The following is a 21,083-nucleotide window of genomic DNA, read 5'->3' on the forward strand; positions in this document are numbered from 1 at the left end:
CTACTACTACTACTACTACTACTACTATACTACTACTACTATCTACTACTAATACTACTACTACTACTAACTACTACTACTACTTACTACTACTACTACTACTACTACACTACTACTACTACTACTACTACTACTAACTACTATACTACTACTACTTACTAACTACTATCTACTACTACTACTACTACTACTACTACTACTACTACTATACTATACTACTATACTACTACTACTACTACTACTACTACTACTACTACTACTACTACTACTACTACTACTACTACTACTACTACTACTATACTATCTACTACTACTATACTACTACTACTACTACTACTACTACTACTACTACTACTACTACTACTACTACTACTACTACTACTACTACTACTACTACTACTACTACTACTACTACTACTACTACTACTACTAATACTACTATACTACTACTACTACTACTACTACTATATACTACTACTACTACTACTACTACTACTACTACTACTATATACTCTACCACTCTTATTACTACTAATAAGAGTAGTAGTAGTAGTAGTAGTAGTAGTAGTAGTAGTAGTAATAGTAGTAGTCAATTGAAGATTACTAATACCCCCAAAAATCCCCAAACAAACAATTAAAAAAAAAAAGAAAGTAAAACAGCAACAAAATAATCAACATAATAATTATTCCCCTCTTAAATTTACGACTTTCAGCATAGGGTAAATCAAAAGTTACCTTTACCATCGTTTTTTTGTTGTTGTTTTGTTTCGTTGAAATTCAGCTCCAGGAAGATATCTTTGCGCATGGAGACAAAGATTTTAGTTTCAGACATAAACTCAATCTCCTCCTATTTAGAATTAGGCCTCGAATCGTATCATCTGCAAATTTTAGTTATGGTGAGTAACCTCGCTGGGTCTGAATTTCTACAGTTATTGATAGCTACTGATGAGATATGGGGATAATACATGACCCTGGGGCGCTCCAATGTTTGTTGATGGAAATTGAGTCTTTACCATTTTTTGCCGACGAACAATGTTTAATTAGTCAAAAATTCCAAAATCCAAGCTACCGGATGATGATTGATATTGAGTTTGATTAATCAATTAATTGGTCGTAGATCAATATTTTCGAATCGCCACATCAATTAATATTTATCTGAACATATTATAGGAAATCTCTTTTAATGTCCGATTTTCAAAGTGTATTATTTTGATAGTTTCTGTTTACTTTTTTTATACCTTAAACTTTGTTATATTCCCTCTAATTTGGCTCAGTTCACACAAGTCTTCAGCTCTTGTCTTCTGTCTATACCATTATTTATTGTATCATGTATAATTATGCGAACAGTGTCTTACCAAGCGGAACAGGTGAGGTTTTTGTTGCTCCATGAAATCAAATTGATACGCTCAAAATATGCCCTTTGTTTCACATGAATATATCAAGCAAGCTTCTACCATCGGTATTTCAACAAGTATCAGAGGATTCTATGTATGATATAATTACTAACTCTGCCTTTCCCTTTCCCTATTTTAATTCTTTCAGATTGTTGATGTAATCACCCAACCACGGACTACAAACCAAGAACTGTTTATGTGAATTGAGTTTTCGTTTCAAGTTTTAGATTTTTAGCTCCTGAGGTAAAAATAATCTTCGAAATAGACTGCATCCCCGGTGATAAATTTATTCGATTTACCAAATCAAAAAAGAGGAAGAAAAAGTCGGGAGGAAACGGATTTGAATAAGAGACTTAAATATGTAGAACACCTGCTATCCCTTTAATTCAAAGGATAGGATTATTCCACACCGTACTAGTCACACCGAGGAAAAGCGCGTTCGATTCATTTGAAAACATCAATATCCTCTTTTATTACAATCTCTTGTCAATGAGTCATGATGGATTCCAACGACTCCGAAGTAGATGACCTCGCTGACCTGGAACTGTCCACATTCCATCCCAGGACTAGTTTCCCATCGGACGTTGACCGGCACGGCGATGGCTGGTATGACGATAAAGACGATAATACTGATAGTCATGGCGATTGGGGGTTCAACACTGACACGGACGTAAATTCAGATCATCATCTTACGACTGATCCCTTCACATCAGCTCCTACTCCTGGTTTCCACGAATCCTTTATTGATGAATTCCAACGTCCGTATATGCAAGGGGCTTCTGCGGCCAAGGATAAAAATTCCAGAGCGGCTTTGAATCCGTTTTCGGATCATGATGATTATGACGAACTTTACGGAAGCGGGCATTCCAGAGATGCCGTGCCTAATATTGATTCTCCATCTTCTTATGTCGACGTTTTATCCCCGACACTTGATCGACAACCCCAGTTCTCGCCTTTGAACCCTTTTGTAACGAGGGCATCGACCAACCCTTTTGCATCAAATTGGGATGACAAAACACCATCAAACTGTGAGGACACAAATGCTTCCCTGCTCAATAGTAGCAACGACACAGAGTACGTCTACTTGAGCCGATTACCCGAAGAGAATCTTGGTATGGTGCTTGGTATCGACGGTGATCAGGAGAATATGAGGCCAATCAATAGCGTTCATGTGAAATCGATCACACCTGGTGGGGCCGCGGCCCGAGCTTGCCAAGGAAATAATCGAATACTTGTAGGTGATGAGATCAGAGAAATTGACGGAAAACCTCTGAATCAGCTTACGCACGATGAATGTATAGACTTGTTCCAGGAAATGCCGTGCAATGTGGTGCTCACTATCTCGCGCCTTTCGAGTGATGGCCTCGATTCTCAATTGCTTGACAAACAACCAAGTCATAAAAGGTTCAAAACAACCGATGACGAAACACGACACGGGGAAAAACAAAACCTTGACACGGATCAAATTGATGATGTTGAGAGAGCCAAGTCTCAAGAGTTTAGACGTTATCACGATAAGAACTCTGCTATAGACGTTCATTCTGGTTTACTTGGAGATATTCCCAAAGGGTTTATTGTAGTGGATGCAACAATTATCAAGGAAGACGGCCAAAGTCTTGGTTTGAGCATCGTGCCCAGTTACGGAGCGACCTGTGATCTTTATCAGGTCAGTTAACGTTTTATTTATTTTATACTTTGTACTCTCTCTCTCTCTCTCTCTCTCTCTCTCTCTCTCTCTCTCTCTCTCTCTCTCTCTCTCTCTCTCTATCTATCTATCTATCTATCTATCTTTCTCTTTCCACCCTATCTATCTATCTATCTATCTATCTATCTATCTATCTATCTATCTATCTATCTATCTATCTATTTATCTATTTATCAATCCATTCCTCTATCTATCTATCCATCCATCCATCCTATCTATCTATCTATTTCTATCTATCTATCTATCTATCTATCTATCTATCTATCTATCTATCTATCTATCTATCTATCTATCTATCTATGTGTCTGTCTATCTATCTATCTATCTATCTATCTATCTATCTATCTATCTATCTATCTATCTATCTATCTATCTATCTATCTATCTATCTATCTATCTATCTATCTATCTATGTGTCTGTCTATCTATCTATCTATCTATCTATCTATCTATCTATCTATCTATCTATCTATCTTGTCTTCCCTTCTCTCCCCTATATGTTGTCTCTCTCAGTCTCTGAGTACCTTCCCCAGACAGGACAATAACATGGATTGCGGCCACGGAGAATAACTCTTGGGATTGGAGAAGGACTCTCGTAATCTGTAGTTAGTCCGCGTGTTCAGGCGTGAAGTTAAATATGGCATGCATGTTGAATGAATTCCATAATTTTTGGAATTAGTATTCCCTATTCATTTTTGTTTCTTTCCTCCTTCTTCTCACGTCAAAGGATAGCATTGTTGTGGTGAACAACCCCCCCCCCCCCTCCCTCCCTCTCTCTCTCTCTCCTCTCTCTCTCTCTCTCTCTCTCTCTCTCTATCTATCTCTCCCTCTCTCTCTCTCTCTGTGTGTCTATATCTATCTATCTATCTATTATTTTATGATGATGATGATGATGATTATGATTATTATTATTATTATTATTATTATTATTATTATTATTATTATTATTATTATTATTATTATTATTATTATTATTATTATTATTATTATTATTATTATTATTTGATATAGGGCCAGTATCCACAAATAGCAGTCAGATGTGCTTTACAATATTTTTTTTGTATCACACATGTTCATTCATTCGACTACAAAATCACTACAACAGTCGCACACATATCTTGTTCGAAGTTCCCATAGTTGTTGTTTGTCACCCATGCTTTAACGTTATCTAGACATGCTGCGAGTCGCTCTTTTCTTTCTTCTATGTTTTTTTTTTGGTGAAAAGGGAGTGTATAGCTGGGTATCATCTATCTATCTATCTATCTATCTATCTATCAATCTATCTATCTATCTATCTATCTATCTATCTATCTATCTATCTATCTATCTATCTATCTATCTACTACCTATCTATCTATCTATCATCTAATCTGTCTATCTATCTATCTATCTGTCTATCTTACCTATCTATTTATCTATCTATCTATCTATCTATCTATCTTATCTATCTATCTATCTATCTATCTATCTATCTATCTATCTATCTATCTTCTATTTACTATCTATTTATCTATCTATTCTATCTATCTATCTATCTACTATCTATCTATCTATCTATCTATCTATCTATCTATCTATCTATCTGTCTATTTATCTATCTATTTATTTATCTATCTATCTATCTATCTATCTATCTATCTATCTATCTATCTATCTATCTATCTATCTGTCTATTTACCTATCTATTTATCTATCTATCTATCTATCTATCTATCTATCTATCTATCTGTCTATTTATCTATCTATCTATTTATCTATCTATCTATCTATCTATCTATTTATCTATCTATCTATCTATCTATCTATCTATCTATCTATCTATCTATCTATCTATCTATCTATCTATCTATCTATCTATCTATCTATCTACCTATCTATCTATTTATCTATCTGTCTCCCCTATTTCTCTGAGTCTGCCTCGCCCTCTCCTTTTTCAATAAATCTACCAATCCATCGGTCGCCAATCGACGTCATAGTTTTAATTAGTGAGAATATATCTAGCGCAATATCTACTAAACGTACCCAAAAGGGTTCCTTAGCCAACATCTACCAGTACATTAGATATGCAAATAAATATTATGGCTGTAAGGTGATTTTCAATCTTTATTTTTTTTTTTGTCGTCATAGACAACGCTGCTTGCTGCCAGGTAATCATTTTCCACCTGAATCCGGTGAGGTCCTTTTCAAAGGACTCAACTTTAGTGCCGCTCAGAGGAGACTCGAATCCGGGACATACCGGTTCGAAAGTGCGTGTCATACCGAAAGACCGTAAAGCCACATTAGGTTATACTAGCAGCCCCCGTACAATGTCACGGCCTGAACCAAATTCAAATATGAAATCGATTAGTTAGGTATAATGTGCTTGTCTTTGTGTGCCTATATATAATTATATATATATATATATATATATATATATATATATATATATATATATATATATATATATATATATATATATGAGTGTGTGTGTTTGTGTGTGTGTGTATTAAGGTTGGCAAAAGTAAAGATTACGCCCGTTATCACCTTCCAGACATTGACCACATTCAATATCCCTTTGTGAACAACCAAGAGATAGTAGCCACCCTCCAATATACAAAGAATAACATTATTTCCGTAGTTAATTGAAAATAAGTCGTAGGTGATATATTATAAGGATATCTAGGGGAAGACATAGGAGATGAGGAGCGAAAAAAAAGTATTTTTCTTAACAAAAAGGTAATAATAAATTTGATAAATATATGAGAAATATATATATCAATATAAGCAATAAAGAAAAAAAGGGGGTTATAATAATCGTAATTAAAGAAGAGGAAGAAGAAGAAGAAGAAGAAGAAGAAGAAGAAGAAGAAGAAGAAGAAGAAGAAGAAGAAGAAGAAGAAGAAGAAGAAGAAGAAGACTGAGGAGGAGATGAGGAGGAGGAGGAAGAGGAGGAGGAAGAGGAGGAGAGGAAAATTTGGAAAAAATAGAGGAGTAATGATGATGCAAGTCTGAACAACCAAGTAAACACAAACGTGTAAACAAACAAAGACATACATACGTTTTTATTTGTAGAAGTGTTCTAGAAGTGTACTTCTACAAATGAAAACGTGTGTATGTCTTGGTTTGTTTACACCTTACAACCATCATATTTATTTGCATATCTAATGTACTCGTAGATGTTGGCTAAGGAACCCCTTGGGCACGTTTAGTAGATATTCCGCTAGATATATTCTCACTACTTAAAACCATGGCTTCGATTGGCGACCATGTGAAATGTGATCCATTTCCTCAAAACAGTAGTAATGTCTTAGTGATGCAGATCTGAAAAAGGGATTTTAACTTTAAATTGACCATAAACATGATATTTTAGTTGCCGTTTTTTTTTTCACTTAAAAACAAATCTTATATTTTAATCAGTTGACCAATAAACTCGTCCTTCAAATAATAATCGATTTATATGACCCTCATCTTGACAACACATCTCCGAAAGGTCCCAGGTTTGATATGTTTTTGCCCAGATGAGGGTTATTTAATTCGATCGATAGTTGAAGGAGGAGTTTTCGTACCACATTTTGTATATACGTGTCTTTCCAGAGCACGGCAATTAACTGGTTAATTGCTCCTTTGAATTCACCTCTCATTGCCTCCTGTTTGAAGTTGTTGCCGTATCTAGTATGAGTAATCATTTGACTATCTTGTCATCTTTTTGCTTCAATGCGAACACGCCTTGTCTGTTGGTGACTACGGATGAGATGTAAATGTTACCTATCTCTTCAATCCTTTACTTGATCTCTTAAATCAGCTTCAACAGTCGTGGTGTCACTTCCCTCATAATGACGCATAGGAACTTAGTAACTGGTTCTAAACTATCGGAACAATAGCTGACGCCCTTATGAAATACTTCTCCGACGAGCATAAAAGTGTATCCAGAGATGAAAAACATTATAAATCTGATCATGTTTTGACTTTTATACATTCTGATCACATGACTTTGAAAAAGTTCTAGCCAGCCTGAATAATAAAAAATACCGATTTTCTTTGTTTAGAACCAAGCTGCTCGTTGCTGGGCAGACGTGATAGGCAGTTCTGCTAAGTTTCTATATTTATAATGTACTCAATTTTAATTTCTAAAGATGAACATTGACATACTCCCCAAAGATCAGGGTTGACAGTTAAAAATAGAGACAAAAAAGCACACAGAAGAAAAGAAACAATTAGTAAATAGCATTGAGTATTAAAAAACAATTTTAAAAAAAGAAAGAAAGACAAGAGATAGAAAAAAAAACATAAAATAAAAACACAAAGAAAATAGATATTGCTCGTTTGTCATAATTTATCCTTTTAAATCAAATTTGCCAAATCTATTTTTAGGACTGGTAGTGTTGGACCAACACAGGTTATTGTCATTACCAATGAATATGGTTGACAGCTGCCGTTTTATTATCCTTCCCCCCTCCCGTCCCCCCTCGTTGTTCTGCCCATTGAATTTTTAATGGATCGATCGTTTACGTGTAGGGCTAACACTAACACATTGCGCACTGATTGATTGGGTCAGTGTGTCGCTGATTACAAATGAGATTGGAATCGGAGATAGACTAGTAAAAATCAATGCATTTTAATTCCTAGGTGTTGTTGTAATATATCTACCAATCTATTTTCTATCTATCTGTCTATCTATCTATCTGTCTATCTATCTATCTATCTATCTATCTATCTATCTATCTATCTATCTATCTATCTATCTATCTATCTATCTATCTTTTCTGTCTATCTATCTATCTATCTATCTGTCTATCTATCTATCTATCTATCTATCTATCTATCTATCTATCTATCTATCTATCTATCTATCTATCTATCTATCTATCTATCTATCTATCTATCTATCTGTCTATGTGTCTGTCTGTCTGTCTGTCTATCTATCTATAGATCAATCTAATTCACATCTATTTATTTAGCTAGTTACCTACCTGCCTATCAAAAAAACTTTCTGACCGCTCCCCCCCCCTCCCTCTCTCTCTCTCTTTCTCTCTCTCTCTCTTTCTCTCTCTCTCTCACTCTCTCTCTCTCCCCTCTCTCCCCTCTCACTCTCTCTCTCTCTCGCGCGCGCGTGTGTGTGTGTGTGTTTGTGTGCGCGTGCGCGCGCGTGTGTGTGTGTGTTTATGTATGCCAATCTTTCATTATGCTTATAGGTCTATCTGTCTAATTCTTTGACCACCCATTTTTTTTATACTTATCTATCTATCGTTCGTTGCATACGTTCCAATCCATTAGTCTACATTCTTGCATTGCTCACAGTTATCTTGAACGATAAATAAATAATGAACACGACATGACTGGGATTGACATTGATTCTTGTGCCAAGTATGATGACCGAAATAAGATTTACTTGACCGTTCACAAGTCATAGATCGGTACACACACTGTGCTTTTAATCCATTTCTTTCAAGACCTTGACTAAATACAAAATGAGAATAGTTTTGGACATAAGTAAGACATGGAAGTTGGGGGGGGGGGGGGGGGGGGTGTTTGTGTGTGTGTGTGTGTGCGTGTGTGGGTAAGTTGGTGAGAGAGTAACAGTGAGAGTAAGACAGTGAGAGAGAAAGAGTGGATAAAGAAAAATATTTTTGTAGAGAGGATTTAAAGGGTGGAAGACCAGGTTGAAGGGGTTGGGAGGAGAGGAGGAGGGGATAGGAAGAGGAGTGGATTGGTATATAGATGAATAGACAATAGATTGATAGATGGACAGATTGGTTAGAAATAGATTTATAAATATTTTGATAGAGAAAAGAAAGAGAATGAGAGACAGATGACTCACACGCACACATACACACACACACACACACACACACACACACACAGCAGCAAATCATACAGAGAGGGAGATAGTGATAGATAGATAGATAATATAGATGGACAGGAAGAGAGAGGCAGAGAGAGGGTGAGAGAGAGAGAGAGAAAAAGAGAGACTGAGAGAGAGAGAGAGAGAGAGAGAGAGAGAGAGAGAGAGATAGAGATATGCGGTGGTGGGGGGGGGTGGGGGTTAGATTGTAAAGGCCTTAATGTACACAAAGATTTCCGCTTTACGGCGGGAGCGAAACTTGCAAATCATAGGGCCTATTTCAAGGTTTGTTTGCTAACTTGGCTTTACTTCCTGCGGAACAACATGTCGTTGGGGCAATAAAAGTGGTGCCAATTAGGCCCCAACTGGATAGTGAACAACCTTTGTACTGTGTGGTATGGAGGTTGACTCGCGGTATTAAACTTTACAAATGCTGTTTGTGTCACTTATCATATTTTTATTTTGAAATCTCGATAGATTTAACTGTTTGTTTGAAATTGATATACAACTAATTGTAATAGTGATGATGATGATGATGATGATGATGATGATGATGATGATGATGATGATGATGATGATGATTTAGATGACGATGATGATGATTATGATGTTGATGATGATGACGACGATGATGATGATGATATTGATGATATATTATATAATGTTAGTAGTAGTAGTAGTAGTAGTAGTAGTAGTAGTAGTAGTAGTAGTAGTAGTAGTAGTAGTAGTAGTAGTAGTATTGGTGGTGGTGGTGATGGTGGTAGTTATAATAATAATGGCGTTATCATCATCGTCTTGGTCGTGTTGTCGTTTTAACATAATGTTGCTTTTATATAATATGACCAATATTTGATATTACTCTGTACGACTTATGAATTACAGGGCAGAATTGTCATACATTTTTCAACTCTAGCAACAGTACAATAATTATTTTTAGCTCATTGCTTTATCTCAGAATTTTATCGTTTTGCATTACAATCGATGCTGTTCATCGATCGAAATAGCGTGATGGTCTCACAAAGTTGGCTGTTTTAATTCATTGAGATTGTGGATCCTGGCTAACTCCCAAAGAATTACACATTACTTATTAATCATCTAGATTTATCTCCCACAATAGGGCGAGGAAATTACGTGTTACTCTGTTTATCAGAATAAAGATATGTTGTAAAACACTTGGAGCAACTTGGTTAACAACTGCGGAACGGCGTTAATTCAATGCGATATCTAATGTACATTTCTCATCAATACTATTAAAAGAGTGACATTTTTAAAAACTAGAAATGGTGCAATCAGGGGTCGAATGGCTTCGTCTGTTGGGACTTCATTTCAAGGGTAGCAATGTCGCGATCCATTCGTAATGTTCGTTTAATGAACTGAAACTGAAATGAATTCTGGCTTCATGTTTCTTATAACTTGAAGGATATACAGTCACACTTGTCTTCATTAGTGTGTCAAAGATGGCATTCCATAAATAGCTTTACTTTCTAGAACCAGTCTTTTCATTAATAATGAACACTACCACCAAGTTGGAACGCTATGGCAATTTATTTATAGCCCCTCCCTATATATAGTAACGCCTAATGACATCACGATTACAAAAACATCTTGTGACGTCCAAAAAATTGTCACCACTACCACCACCACCACCATCACTCTTCCTCCTCCTCCGCCTCCTCCTTCTCCTCCTCCTCCTCCTCCTCCTCCTCCTCCTCCTCCTCATCATCATCATCATCTTCATCATCGTCGTCGTCGTCGTGGTCATCATCGTCATCATCTTCCTCAATACAACAGTCATTACTATTGTCTTCGCAAACATCTGCTTTTCGTTGCCCTCATGATCGTTAGAACTCTATGCCACTCTCTTTACCTGTATATTATTATTAATAGGAAACGGGCAGGACAATCTTACTTTTTAAAAGCAAACACAGAAACAAGTAATCCTAAATGTCTGCTACTAAGACTAAAAGACACAAAACCATCTTATCTTGTTTTGCATACATAATATTTTATTATTAGGTCGATCACTATTCTTTGTTAAGATTTGCCATGCACCATTGATACTCTTTTTGTCAGCGATCAATCTTATCTGAAATTGAATATATACAATTATGTTGTTTCATCATCATAATAATATTATTGTTTGGCGTTATATTGTTCCAGCAATATTTCGTTGCTCAAATGAGAATATTAAAACGAAATACAAGTACTACATGATAATGCAATTATTTATGTAATGTTGGCCAGGATGCAAAACGGTTAAAACGTGGAATAAGGACAATTTGGTTTAAAGAAAGAAATGGTAAATTATTTACACCATCATTAATTTTTAAAGAGATTTATATTGCTGTTTGGGAGGTAGAGAATTGGTATCAAATGTGTATTGCAATTGGGTTTGTTTTCCTGTGTATATTCGGTAAACTCCCAAGTCTTTTAAGACACAATGACTTTAAATACTGGAGGAAAACATTAAAGGGCACCCTTAATTTGCCGTCCACTGACTAAATGCCGTTTTAAAATTTTTGTCAGAAAATGTCTGTCTTTATAAGGTTTCTTATTGGGAAAATTGGAAGCTTCCTTTGGCGTTGAAATGATGACTTTGCTATAGCCAATTTGGAGCATTTTGAGTTTTCTCAAGCTTGACGCAGTTATTTCAACCATTAGAGGACTTGACTTTTTTATCAAAAGAAATGACTGTCACAAGACTAAATATACTTTAGTTTGTCCAAATCTATAGAGGCAAAGTCACCCCTTGAGGCAAAGTCACCCCAGTCCACGGTACATAATTTATTATCATCGGTATTTTTTAAGTCATTGTTTAACCAGTCAAGTGCCGTACTCTGGAAAGACACGTATTTAATATTTTGGCCAGAAAACTCGTCCTTCAAATATCGATCGATTTAAATGATCCTCATCTTGGCAAACACTCTCAAACCTGGAACCTCGCGAAGTCCCAGGTTTGAGAGTGTTTACCAAAATGAGGATCATTCAAATCGATCGCTATTTGAAGGACGGATTTTCTGGCCAAATTTTTAAATATGTGTCTTTCTAGAGCACAACAGCAGTTAACTGGTTATTTGTGGAGGCCTCAATTGTCTTGCGGGGTAAGTATTAAGGTGCGTGGGGGATAACACGATTTTTTATTTGAATTCAATTCAGCTTACTTGTGTAGTGTCGTTTAACTTTGTAGGCGTTTTAATTTCATAGCTTGATTTGAATTTTAAATTCTCAACCACTTCACATAATATCGTCTAGTTGTTTTTAATAGGTAAAGACTTTTTACTCGAGCTTCGACGTCCAGGAAGTTTTGATTTCATTGCTTTATTAACGTTATGAATAAAACTGTACTTATGGTACTATCTTCACGAGCACGGCTTATTTCATGTAAATGGCAATTTAATGATTGGGCAATGATGTAGGAAAGGGAGGAGGAGAAGGTGGTGGCTATGTGGTCTTGTAGTATGACATTCGCTTACGGATCGGAAGTTCCTGGGTTCGAGGCTCGCTCGGCGCATAGTTGAGTCCTTGGAAAAGACTCTTTACTCACATTTTCTCACCGTACTCAGGGTTTAAAATGAGTACCTGGCTGTTAACAGCGTTGTCTCAGTCGAAAAAAAATGTAATATCGTCTAACAGGCGTCATGTGTCGTTCTATATGTTACGTGTTGTAAAGCGCTTTGAGCACTTTTAGTGGATATTGCGCTTTATAAAATTCACGTGTTTTGTTATTTAAAAAAAATGGTTGTGGTGGTGGTAGAGGAGGAGGAAGAGGACATAAGAGGGAGTGCTTGTTTTATCATTAAAACCAATCGGTGTTCATGTCACTTGTATTGTAATGGGCCTCATACACCTTGTAAACCGTGTTGTTTTTGTTTGATTTAAATATATTTTTACTTCTCTTTACTTTTTCTAATGTAGCTCTGAATTTGGACCTTCGCGCAATGCAGCCATTAAAGCGACTTCTAGTACTTTTATAGTGTCACTCAAATGCCGTTGCCTCAGAGTGACAGCAGTTTTTCCTGTCTTTTTGCAGTTTGAAATGTGAAAAAGACACATCTTGCTATCATGTTGACAACGAGCGCTCTTCCTCAAAGCATTTTGTCTGTAGTCTAACTGACATTTAGTATATCGTGAGATATAATGTATTTTCTATCTAAGATATAATTTATTCCCAAATTGGAATGATTCCAACTGAATGAGAGTGTGCCATGCGAAGTTCAGAATATAAGTACTTAAGTACGTCGTGTTGTTTATTTTTCGTTGGTTTTTAGAATGTTTCTTGATTTGTTTTGTTGTGTTTTTCTTTTCTCTTCTTCTTTTTTCTTTCTTTTTAAAAAAATCAAAAAAAAAAAAAAAAGCAATTCCAAATGTCATTTTACAGTTCCATACAATAGACATGAGACAATCAAACGCACTTGACATATCAGTGCTGATGGTTTTCCTCGGATCCGCGGAAATCCTCGATTTTTGTGTCAGAGGAGGAATTTCCTCCATTAAAAAAATGACACTTTCCTCAATCAAATTTTCTGGCTTTACGAGGTTTGCTATGTGGTGGAACAAACTGGTACAGCTTCCCCACTATCCAGAAGATAGCTAGAGTAGTTTATCATCTCAATGGCTCTAAAAGTGGGGGGTTAGTGAAGTAAACATGTGGCGTAAATAAAACCATTCATAATTTTCCTCCTTTTTCCCTTTTTTTTCACCATCAGCACTGACATATAAACACATGGTTGCTTTTAATTTTGGTGTGATCTACCCACAGTATGTGAACTAAATGAAATTGAGACGAAAACAACCTGTAGGTCCGGTCCATTACTTTAATGCTTTACATTCATCAATTTCCACTGCTTTTATGTTAACTGATTTGAATTATTTTTCTCGTCGAAACTTTTTTGTCATCAGTTTTGTTTACTTTCGGACAATCCATTTTGTTACTTGGTGTGTTGCATAACCGCAAAACCTTTTATTTTCTTTTTAGCAACACTTTTACTACTTCACATTTCGATTGATTAATATGACTCCAGTTTTTCGACAAAAAATGACTTCTGAAGTCTCAGGTTTAAGAATTTTTGACATGTTGAAGACCACGTTAAGCTATCGATATCTGAGGCCGAAGTTTTCTGGTGAAAAAACAAAACAAAATAAAAGAAAAAAAATATCATCGTACAGCAATATTCACTGCTTGCTAAGTAAAGGCCCCAAGTCTTTGATTTCTACCTACCTATTAATTTTGTTCTGAAATGTTGGCCAGAGCTAAAATGACTAGTGATTGCTGTGTTTGTGCAATGAACCGAAGGCAAACCCGCAGCTGTTTTTCTACCACATTACTCTTACCGAGTAAGGTGCGTCATTTGGCCACTAGAGAAGCGGGAGGGGTCCTCCTGTCTCCCATGAATCGCTGCCAACTATTTCATTTTACAACGAACGACATTGCATTTAAATTACTGGAATTTGGAGGCGGCCGCAATAATACACAAACTGGCTGTTGAAAAAAAAATGTGTTGAATGTTTCTTTACGGCGCTTGATTATTCATGATCTCTAAGTGATGAATTCATTCTTTTTACTTTACGGGCCTTTGACGTAAAAAAAATAATTAAAAAGAATTGAAAAAAGAAACAAAATATTATCGAAACAGAACAATGATAGAAAAGTAGTTTGATAAATAGGTCCGTTCTATAGATAATATTTATTCAATTGGCTTGAAAAAGACATTCAGTTTGGGGACCTTTATTCCGTGATAAACAACTATAAACTGTTGTTTAAGCATTTGTTATAATTATTATTTATTTTTTATAAGCGTAAAACATAGGTTAGAAATGAAACATGAATAACTGGTAATCATGTTATGCTTTTTTAATACTTGTATTTGTTTATTAGTTTGTTTTTTTTTTGTTTTTTTTGTTGTTGTTGTTGTTTTTTTTGTTTTTTTGCTTGTTTTTATTGTTTTTATTTTTTTAATATTAAAGTTTGTCATCACAGTTGCCATTCTACAGCTGTGTTGTTGTTGTGCCATACTATGACTCTACTAATTCTAAATCACTGTCATATTTTTATTGACCTTTTGCGACATTTATAAATGTTTAATGGAGTGTCCCTTTTTCGCGGTTTTCAGTTAGCTGAACAGCTCTTATCGCGTTTGACACATTCATCATGCTTTATTAGAACTGGTCCGACACTTTACTTTAAGGACCTACAAGATTGGTCAGCTAAACCGTGTCTTGTTCAGTTTAATCAATGGACAGATAACACCGAGATACTGTTTGAAATTTGGATTGTTTCAGATATTTTTTTCCGCTTCTTAGAAATAATCTCATCGATTAATAAGGATTTTAGAATTGTGAATTCTGTTCCTACAGTGATGACTACAGTATAATTGTATTTTAGAAGGTAAGTCTTTGTTTTTAACAAATGTCAAATTCATTGCGTTTTTTTAGAGCTCACCATTGCATTATACCATGTTTATATTATATGCATATTGCCCAGCTACCATTATCATCATCATCAACAACAACAAGAGCAACTGTCACTGCTGTTACTACTACTACTACTACTACTACTACTACTACTACTACTACTACTACTACTACTACTACTACTACTACTACTACTACTACTACTACTACTACAACTACTACTACTACTAGTAGTGCAACTACTACTACTACTACTATACTACTACTACACTATACTACTACTACTACTACTACTACATACTACTACTACTACTATCAACTACTATTATACTACTACTATCTACTACTACTACTATACTACTACATACTACTACTACTATACTATACTATACTACTACTACTACTACTACATACTACTACTACTACTACTACTACTACTACTACTACTACTACTACTACTACTACTACTACTACTACTACTACTACTTACTACTACTACTACTACTACTACTACTACTCTACTACTACTACTACTACTAACTACTACTACTACTACTACTACTACTACTACTACTAATACTATTACTACTACTACTACTCTACTACTACTACTACTACTACTACTACTACTACTACTACTACTACTACTACAACTACTACTACTACTATATACATACTACTACTACTACTACTACTACTACATACTACTACTACTACTACATACTACTACTACTACTACTACTACTACTACTACTACTACTACTACTACTACTACTACTACTACTACTACTACTACTACTACTACTACTACTACTACTACTACTACTACTACTACTATACTACTACTACTACTACTACTACTACTACTACTACTACTACTATACTACTACTACTACTACTACTACTACTACTACTACTAATATTACTACTACTACTACTACTATTACTACTACTACTACTACTACTACTACTACTACTACTACTACTACTACTACTATCTACTATACTACTACTACTACTACTACTACTACTATACTACTACTACTACTACTACTACTACTACTACTACTACTACTACTACTACTACTACTACTACTACTACTACTACTACTACTACTACTACTACTACTACTACTACTACTACTACTACTCTTACTACTACTGTTGCTGCTGCTGTTGCTGGTGGTCGTCGTCGTCGTTGTGGCGATGGTGGTGCGCCGCAGAGAAGAAAAAAAACAGATTCTAATTTGTGCAATTCAATAAAAGGAGTGAAAGTAGTAAAGAAGACAAATTTCAGACATGTTGTCGCATTATAGTCAGCTATTAAAATGAAAGACAAATCTTTAAGTTTACATATTAGAAAATTACCTTTAATAGTAGAGCAATATTCGCAAAATGTACTCAACGTCGTTTGCAATGTTAATGGGTCGCAGGCCAACGAGCATATAGGACGTGACATGATGTCTGTAAGGCGCTATAATATTTTTTTTTCAACATAAGCAAGGCTGTAACCGACCAAGCACTCTCATTTTACACTTTCTGAACTTGATAATTTATTTAGAGCAATATCCTGGAGCTCTTGACACGGGGACTCTAGCCAACAACGACACATAACATGTAGGACGAGACATGACGCGATATGTAAGCTGATAATACAATATATTTTTTTCAGACAGAGACTCGTTTTACATTTGAGTATGGCGAGGGAATGTGAGTAAAGAGCCTGTTCCAAGGACTCAGCTATGCGCTGCTTAGAGCGGGATTCGATCCCAATACCTTCAGGTCCGAAAACGAGGGTCATAACACAAGACCACATAGTCTCACACTTGCAATGATATATTGAAAAATTGTGATTAGAGACTCATCTCCATTTACTAGACTTTGCCTCGCACACAGCTGGAGTCGAACCCTGGATCTACCGGTCACAATCCGAGTGCCATACCACTACCTAGCGAAGTCCCAGGTTTGAGAGTTTTTGCCAAGATGAGGGTTATTTAAATCGATCGTTCTTTGAAGGACGAGTTTTCTGGCCAAAATTGTTTAATATGGGTTATTCTAGAGTACGGCAGTACAGCAGTTCACTGCAAAATCGCACACATCTCTTTACATAGTGTTGTCGTTGTCAGCGGCTGTGGAGGGGCTGTCCCCTTGTCCCCTTTTGGTCAATTACCACTAATCCAAGCGTAAAGTTGGAGGACAGGACAAAAAAGAAGTACTAAACAACAAGGCCATGATCAAAGACCCCGCAATAATTGGCGGTTTAAAGTCTTTACACTGTGGAATCTAGTGGCTAATCTAGACCTCTCAAAAACAGAATTAAGAAGAAAACTGGATGAGTCATTTGGTTTTGCTTACGTGAACACAGAGTGATTTCCGACTTATTTAACTTTTGTTTAAGTCGATTTTTATTTTCGATTGTATTGGAGAGAGAGAAGGCCGGGGGAGGGAGGGGGAGGGGTGAGGGGGTGGGGGGGTGGGAGGTGTAACAAAGTACATTCAACAATGCAAAATTGTACAGATTTCTGCGCTGATAACACTTCTAGATTATATTGCTTTATTTTGGGAGACATTTCTATTCAAAATCGGTTTCAAAACTACTATATGTTAATGACACGGTGAAATAAAAAGACATACTTTAGCTTGTGCATTCATTTCTGAACAGGATATGAACGTAATATTGGCACACACTGAAATGTGTATGACCCTTTGAACTTTTACAACAAAGGCATTTCGCAAATAATTTTGCAGAGACTGGCATGAATATTATAGCTGTCGATTTAAAATAGAAGTGTTATTGATAAATTATGTCCTTTTTTTTCCCCACAGGACAACTTTCGTAAGATGTAAATTATTTTGACTTCGTAATACGGTCCTTTTTCTATTATAGGTGATCTCTTCCCCCCCCCCCCCCAAAAAAAAAAATAAATAAATAAAAATAAAATAAAAATAAATAAATAAAAATAAATAATACTAAAACAAAAACAAACAAAAAAAAAAAAAAAAAGCAACTTCAGGCTTTTGATTTGATTAATTACAGTTAATTAAGACCAGCCTGTGGAGTCGTTTACCAAATCACCTTAATTGTCATCGGTTTGGAGTGACTAATTTTATTTAATTGATCAAAGTGCTTAAAAACCTCATTGTTATTATGCAAGCTAGAAAGGTAAAAAAGTGTAAAGGTTTCAATAAATATGAATATAAAAAAGATATAAATAGCCTTCTACTTTTACCTATTGCTGTGGACCATCTTTGTTTGTTTTTTTAATTTTTTAAAATAAGCAACGTGAATGCGCACGGTAAAATTCCATTATGTAATGTGGCATCATTGTTTGCCTCCAATTTTTAATTTACTTGTCTCTCGTTTCCTGATCTTTTTATGCCCTGTCAATTGTGGTCCTCAAAACGATATAATGGCGGATTGAACTAGAAGCTCAAAAGTGGATTTACATAAATGTATATGAGACACGAGGTTTTATTGGGGAGAAACACCAACATTCCTACAATTGCGAAAAAAATTGAAATGTTATGTTTCTAAATATTTTAGATATTGAAATGTTATGTTTCTAAATATTTTAGATTTGAATTCCTTTTTGGGTTAACAAAACCAGATTGAGGCGAAGGGTGAAGATTTGTAATTAAAATTTAATCGATCGATATTTGAAGATTTTAAGGACGAGTTTTCTGGCCAAATTTTTTACATACCTGTCTTTCCATGAGACGGCAGTTAAGTTAACTGGGTAATTGGTACAATGTCAACATATAACATTGATAAGCACCCAGTTGCTTTCAGGACACATCATAGTTACAAAAGGGTGATCTCTCTCTATCTGGAGTTGTGCTTTACAGAATGACGTAATTGAAGTAAATAAAGAGACAAATCCTGACATTTTCATATTTACCCATATGGCTTCATCTAATTGACCTCACGACTTTAAACTATTCAAATGCATTTCCCAAAAGGTCAGATTCATTTTTTTTTAACCCAACAAAAAACCAAACAACCCAGCTCGAGGTTCCTTTCAAAATCACTAGTTGTCCTAACTATAACATTGGTTGGTGTTTATTCGCCTTATCTTGTAACTGTTGAACTTCTTGTCCAAATAAAGGCACGGAATTCCTCCCTTGCGTTTTCAATTATTTTCAAACTATCGGTAAGTTAAATTATTGAATAGTCTAGTCAAGCCTTTCACGGTGAAATGTTTTCTAAAATAGCAAAGTTTTTTGTTTTGTTTTAACGGCATCAAATATATTCGTGTTCGTTACCGGAGATATTATTTTATTCTTGTTTCCGCTTTAATGTCTAGTGTTATATTCGGCTTGTGATCGGTACGTTCCGAGTTCGAGCCCCGTTGTGTGAGTGGCAAAGTGGGATTCTTTGGAGAGAAATCTTTACTCATATAATATTTTGTCACCATACTCAGGTGTAAAATAAGTACCTGACCGATAACATCGTTGTATCTATTGAAGAAATAAATGACTATTGCCTTAAAGGCGTCATGTTTCGTCCTACATGTTAAGGTTTACTGTTGACTTTCACACAATGTAAATCGCTTTGAGCCCATTTAGTGGATATTGCGCTATATAAATACTCACTTTAATGTTTTATCGTATTTGTTTATTTTGATATGCATTATTATAGAGATATGTCATATCATTGCCCCTCACATTCCATTGTTGGTGATTTGGGGAGAGGGAGAAAGGGGGGGGGGTGGGGTGGGGGGGGGGGGGGGTTACCGGGTGTTTACACGCACGCAGTCGATATCTATACAGCGTGCTTTAAAGTGTAGAAAATTTAAAATGAGGAAAGACATTTTGGCCCCGTGCTGTCACCTGTTCTGACAATGGACGGTTTGAAGTCAAGGCGAATTGTCAGCATAGCCAATGTATACGACGCCAATGACTGTCAGACGGGATTCATTGAGCCGATAGAGTGCACATATTATTTCCTATATAGACCTGAGAAAAGTAGTCCAAGCTCTTTCATATAATTTTGTTGTTGTTGTTGTTGTTGTTGTTGTTGTTGTTTTGTTTATCTTTCTAAACGAGATTATGAGACGCTTTTTGTGGCGTTATTTGGTAAACAATTTAGAAGCTCGCTACAGAATATGGCTATAGATCTCTTTATTTGTGAATTCGTGTATTTTTTAAAATATAAGATATTTATGTATGTATTAATTCTTCCTTTTTAGTTGATTGCTAAAACCATTCTATATTACATTATACCTCATTTAGTAATATTGTTTTAAAAAAGACAATTCATTGGTCACTAACAGATTGATATGAGCATCAGGAATGTAATATACATTTTATCAAGCTGTAAACGTTTTTCCCTTGTTTCCTTCTATTTCAGCCAGTTACTTCTCTCTAAGTACCAAATATTTTTGAGGGACAGCCCGTTTACTTTAAATTTACTGCCGAACACCTACAAAAGCCCCTATTTTACATTTTGGCCATAAATTGTTTACTTCCAACTTTGATCAATTTAAATGACGCTCAACTTGTCGGAAAAGTCTCGATCCTGAGCCTTCAATAAAGGTGTGTAAGGTTTGTGACTTTTTGATCAGGATCATTTTCATCGATCGATATTTGAAGTAAACGTTTTCTGGTCAGATTGGAAAAAGGTTGTAAAAGAATACAGGTTTAGTATATTATTGTCGTCATCTGAAAATAACAAACAAAAAACATTTAGTTAAAATTTAGGCCAAAACACTCGTCCTTCAAATATTGATCGATTAAAACTACTCTCATCTTG

At 35.5% G+C, this 21,083-nt stretch overlaps 1 protein-coding gene across 1 annotated transcript in view; it reads left to right on the forward strand.

The window, feature by feature from the left end:
- Positions 1-1,542: 1,542 nt before the first annotated feature.
- LOC144964237 (uncharacterized) overlaps positions 1,543-21,083 on the forward strand; it is a gene marked incomplete at its 5' end in the record, with an annotated part of 72,486 nt that continues 52,945 nt past the window's right edge. The window contains 1 exon segment of the mRNA XM_078898288.1: positions 1,543-3,060. Coding sequence (XP_078754414.1) covers positions 1,891-3,060 — 1,170 coding nt within the window.

This window comes from Berghia stephanieae, chromosome 2 (genome assembly GCF_034508935.2).
Source record: "Berghia stephanieae isolate SIO BIC M18660-M18661 chromosome 2, UCSD_Bste_1.3, whole genome shotgun sequence".
In the NCBI taxonomy this organism is placed as follows: Eukaryota; Metazoa; Mollusca; class Gastropoda; order Nudibranchia; family Aeolidiidae; genus Berghia; species Berghia stephanieae.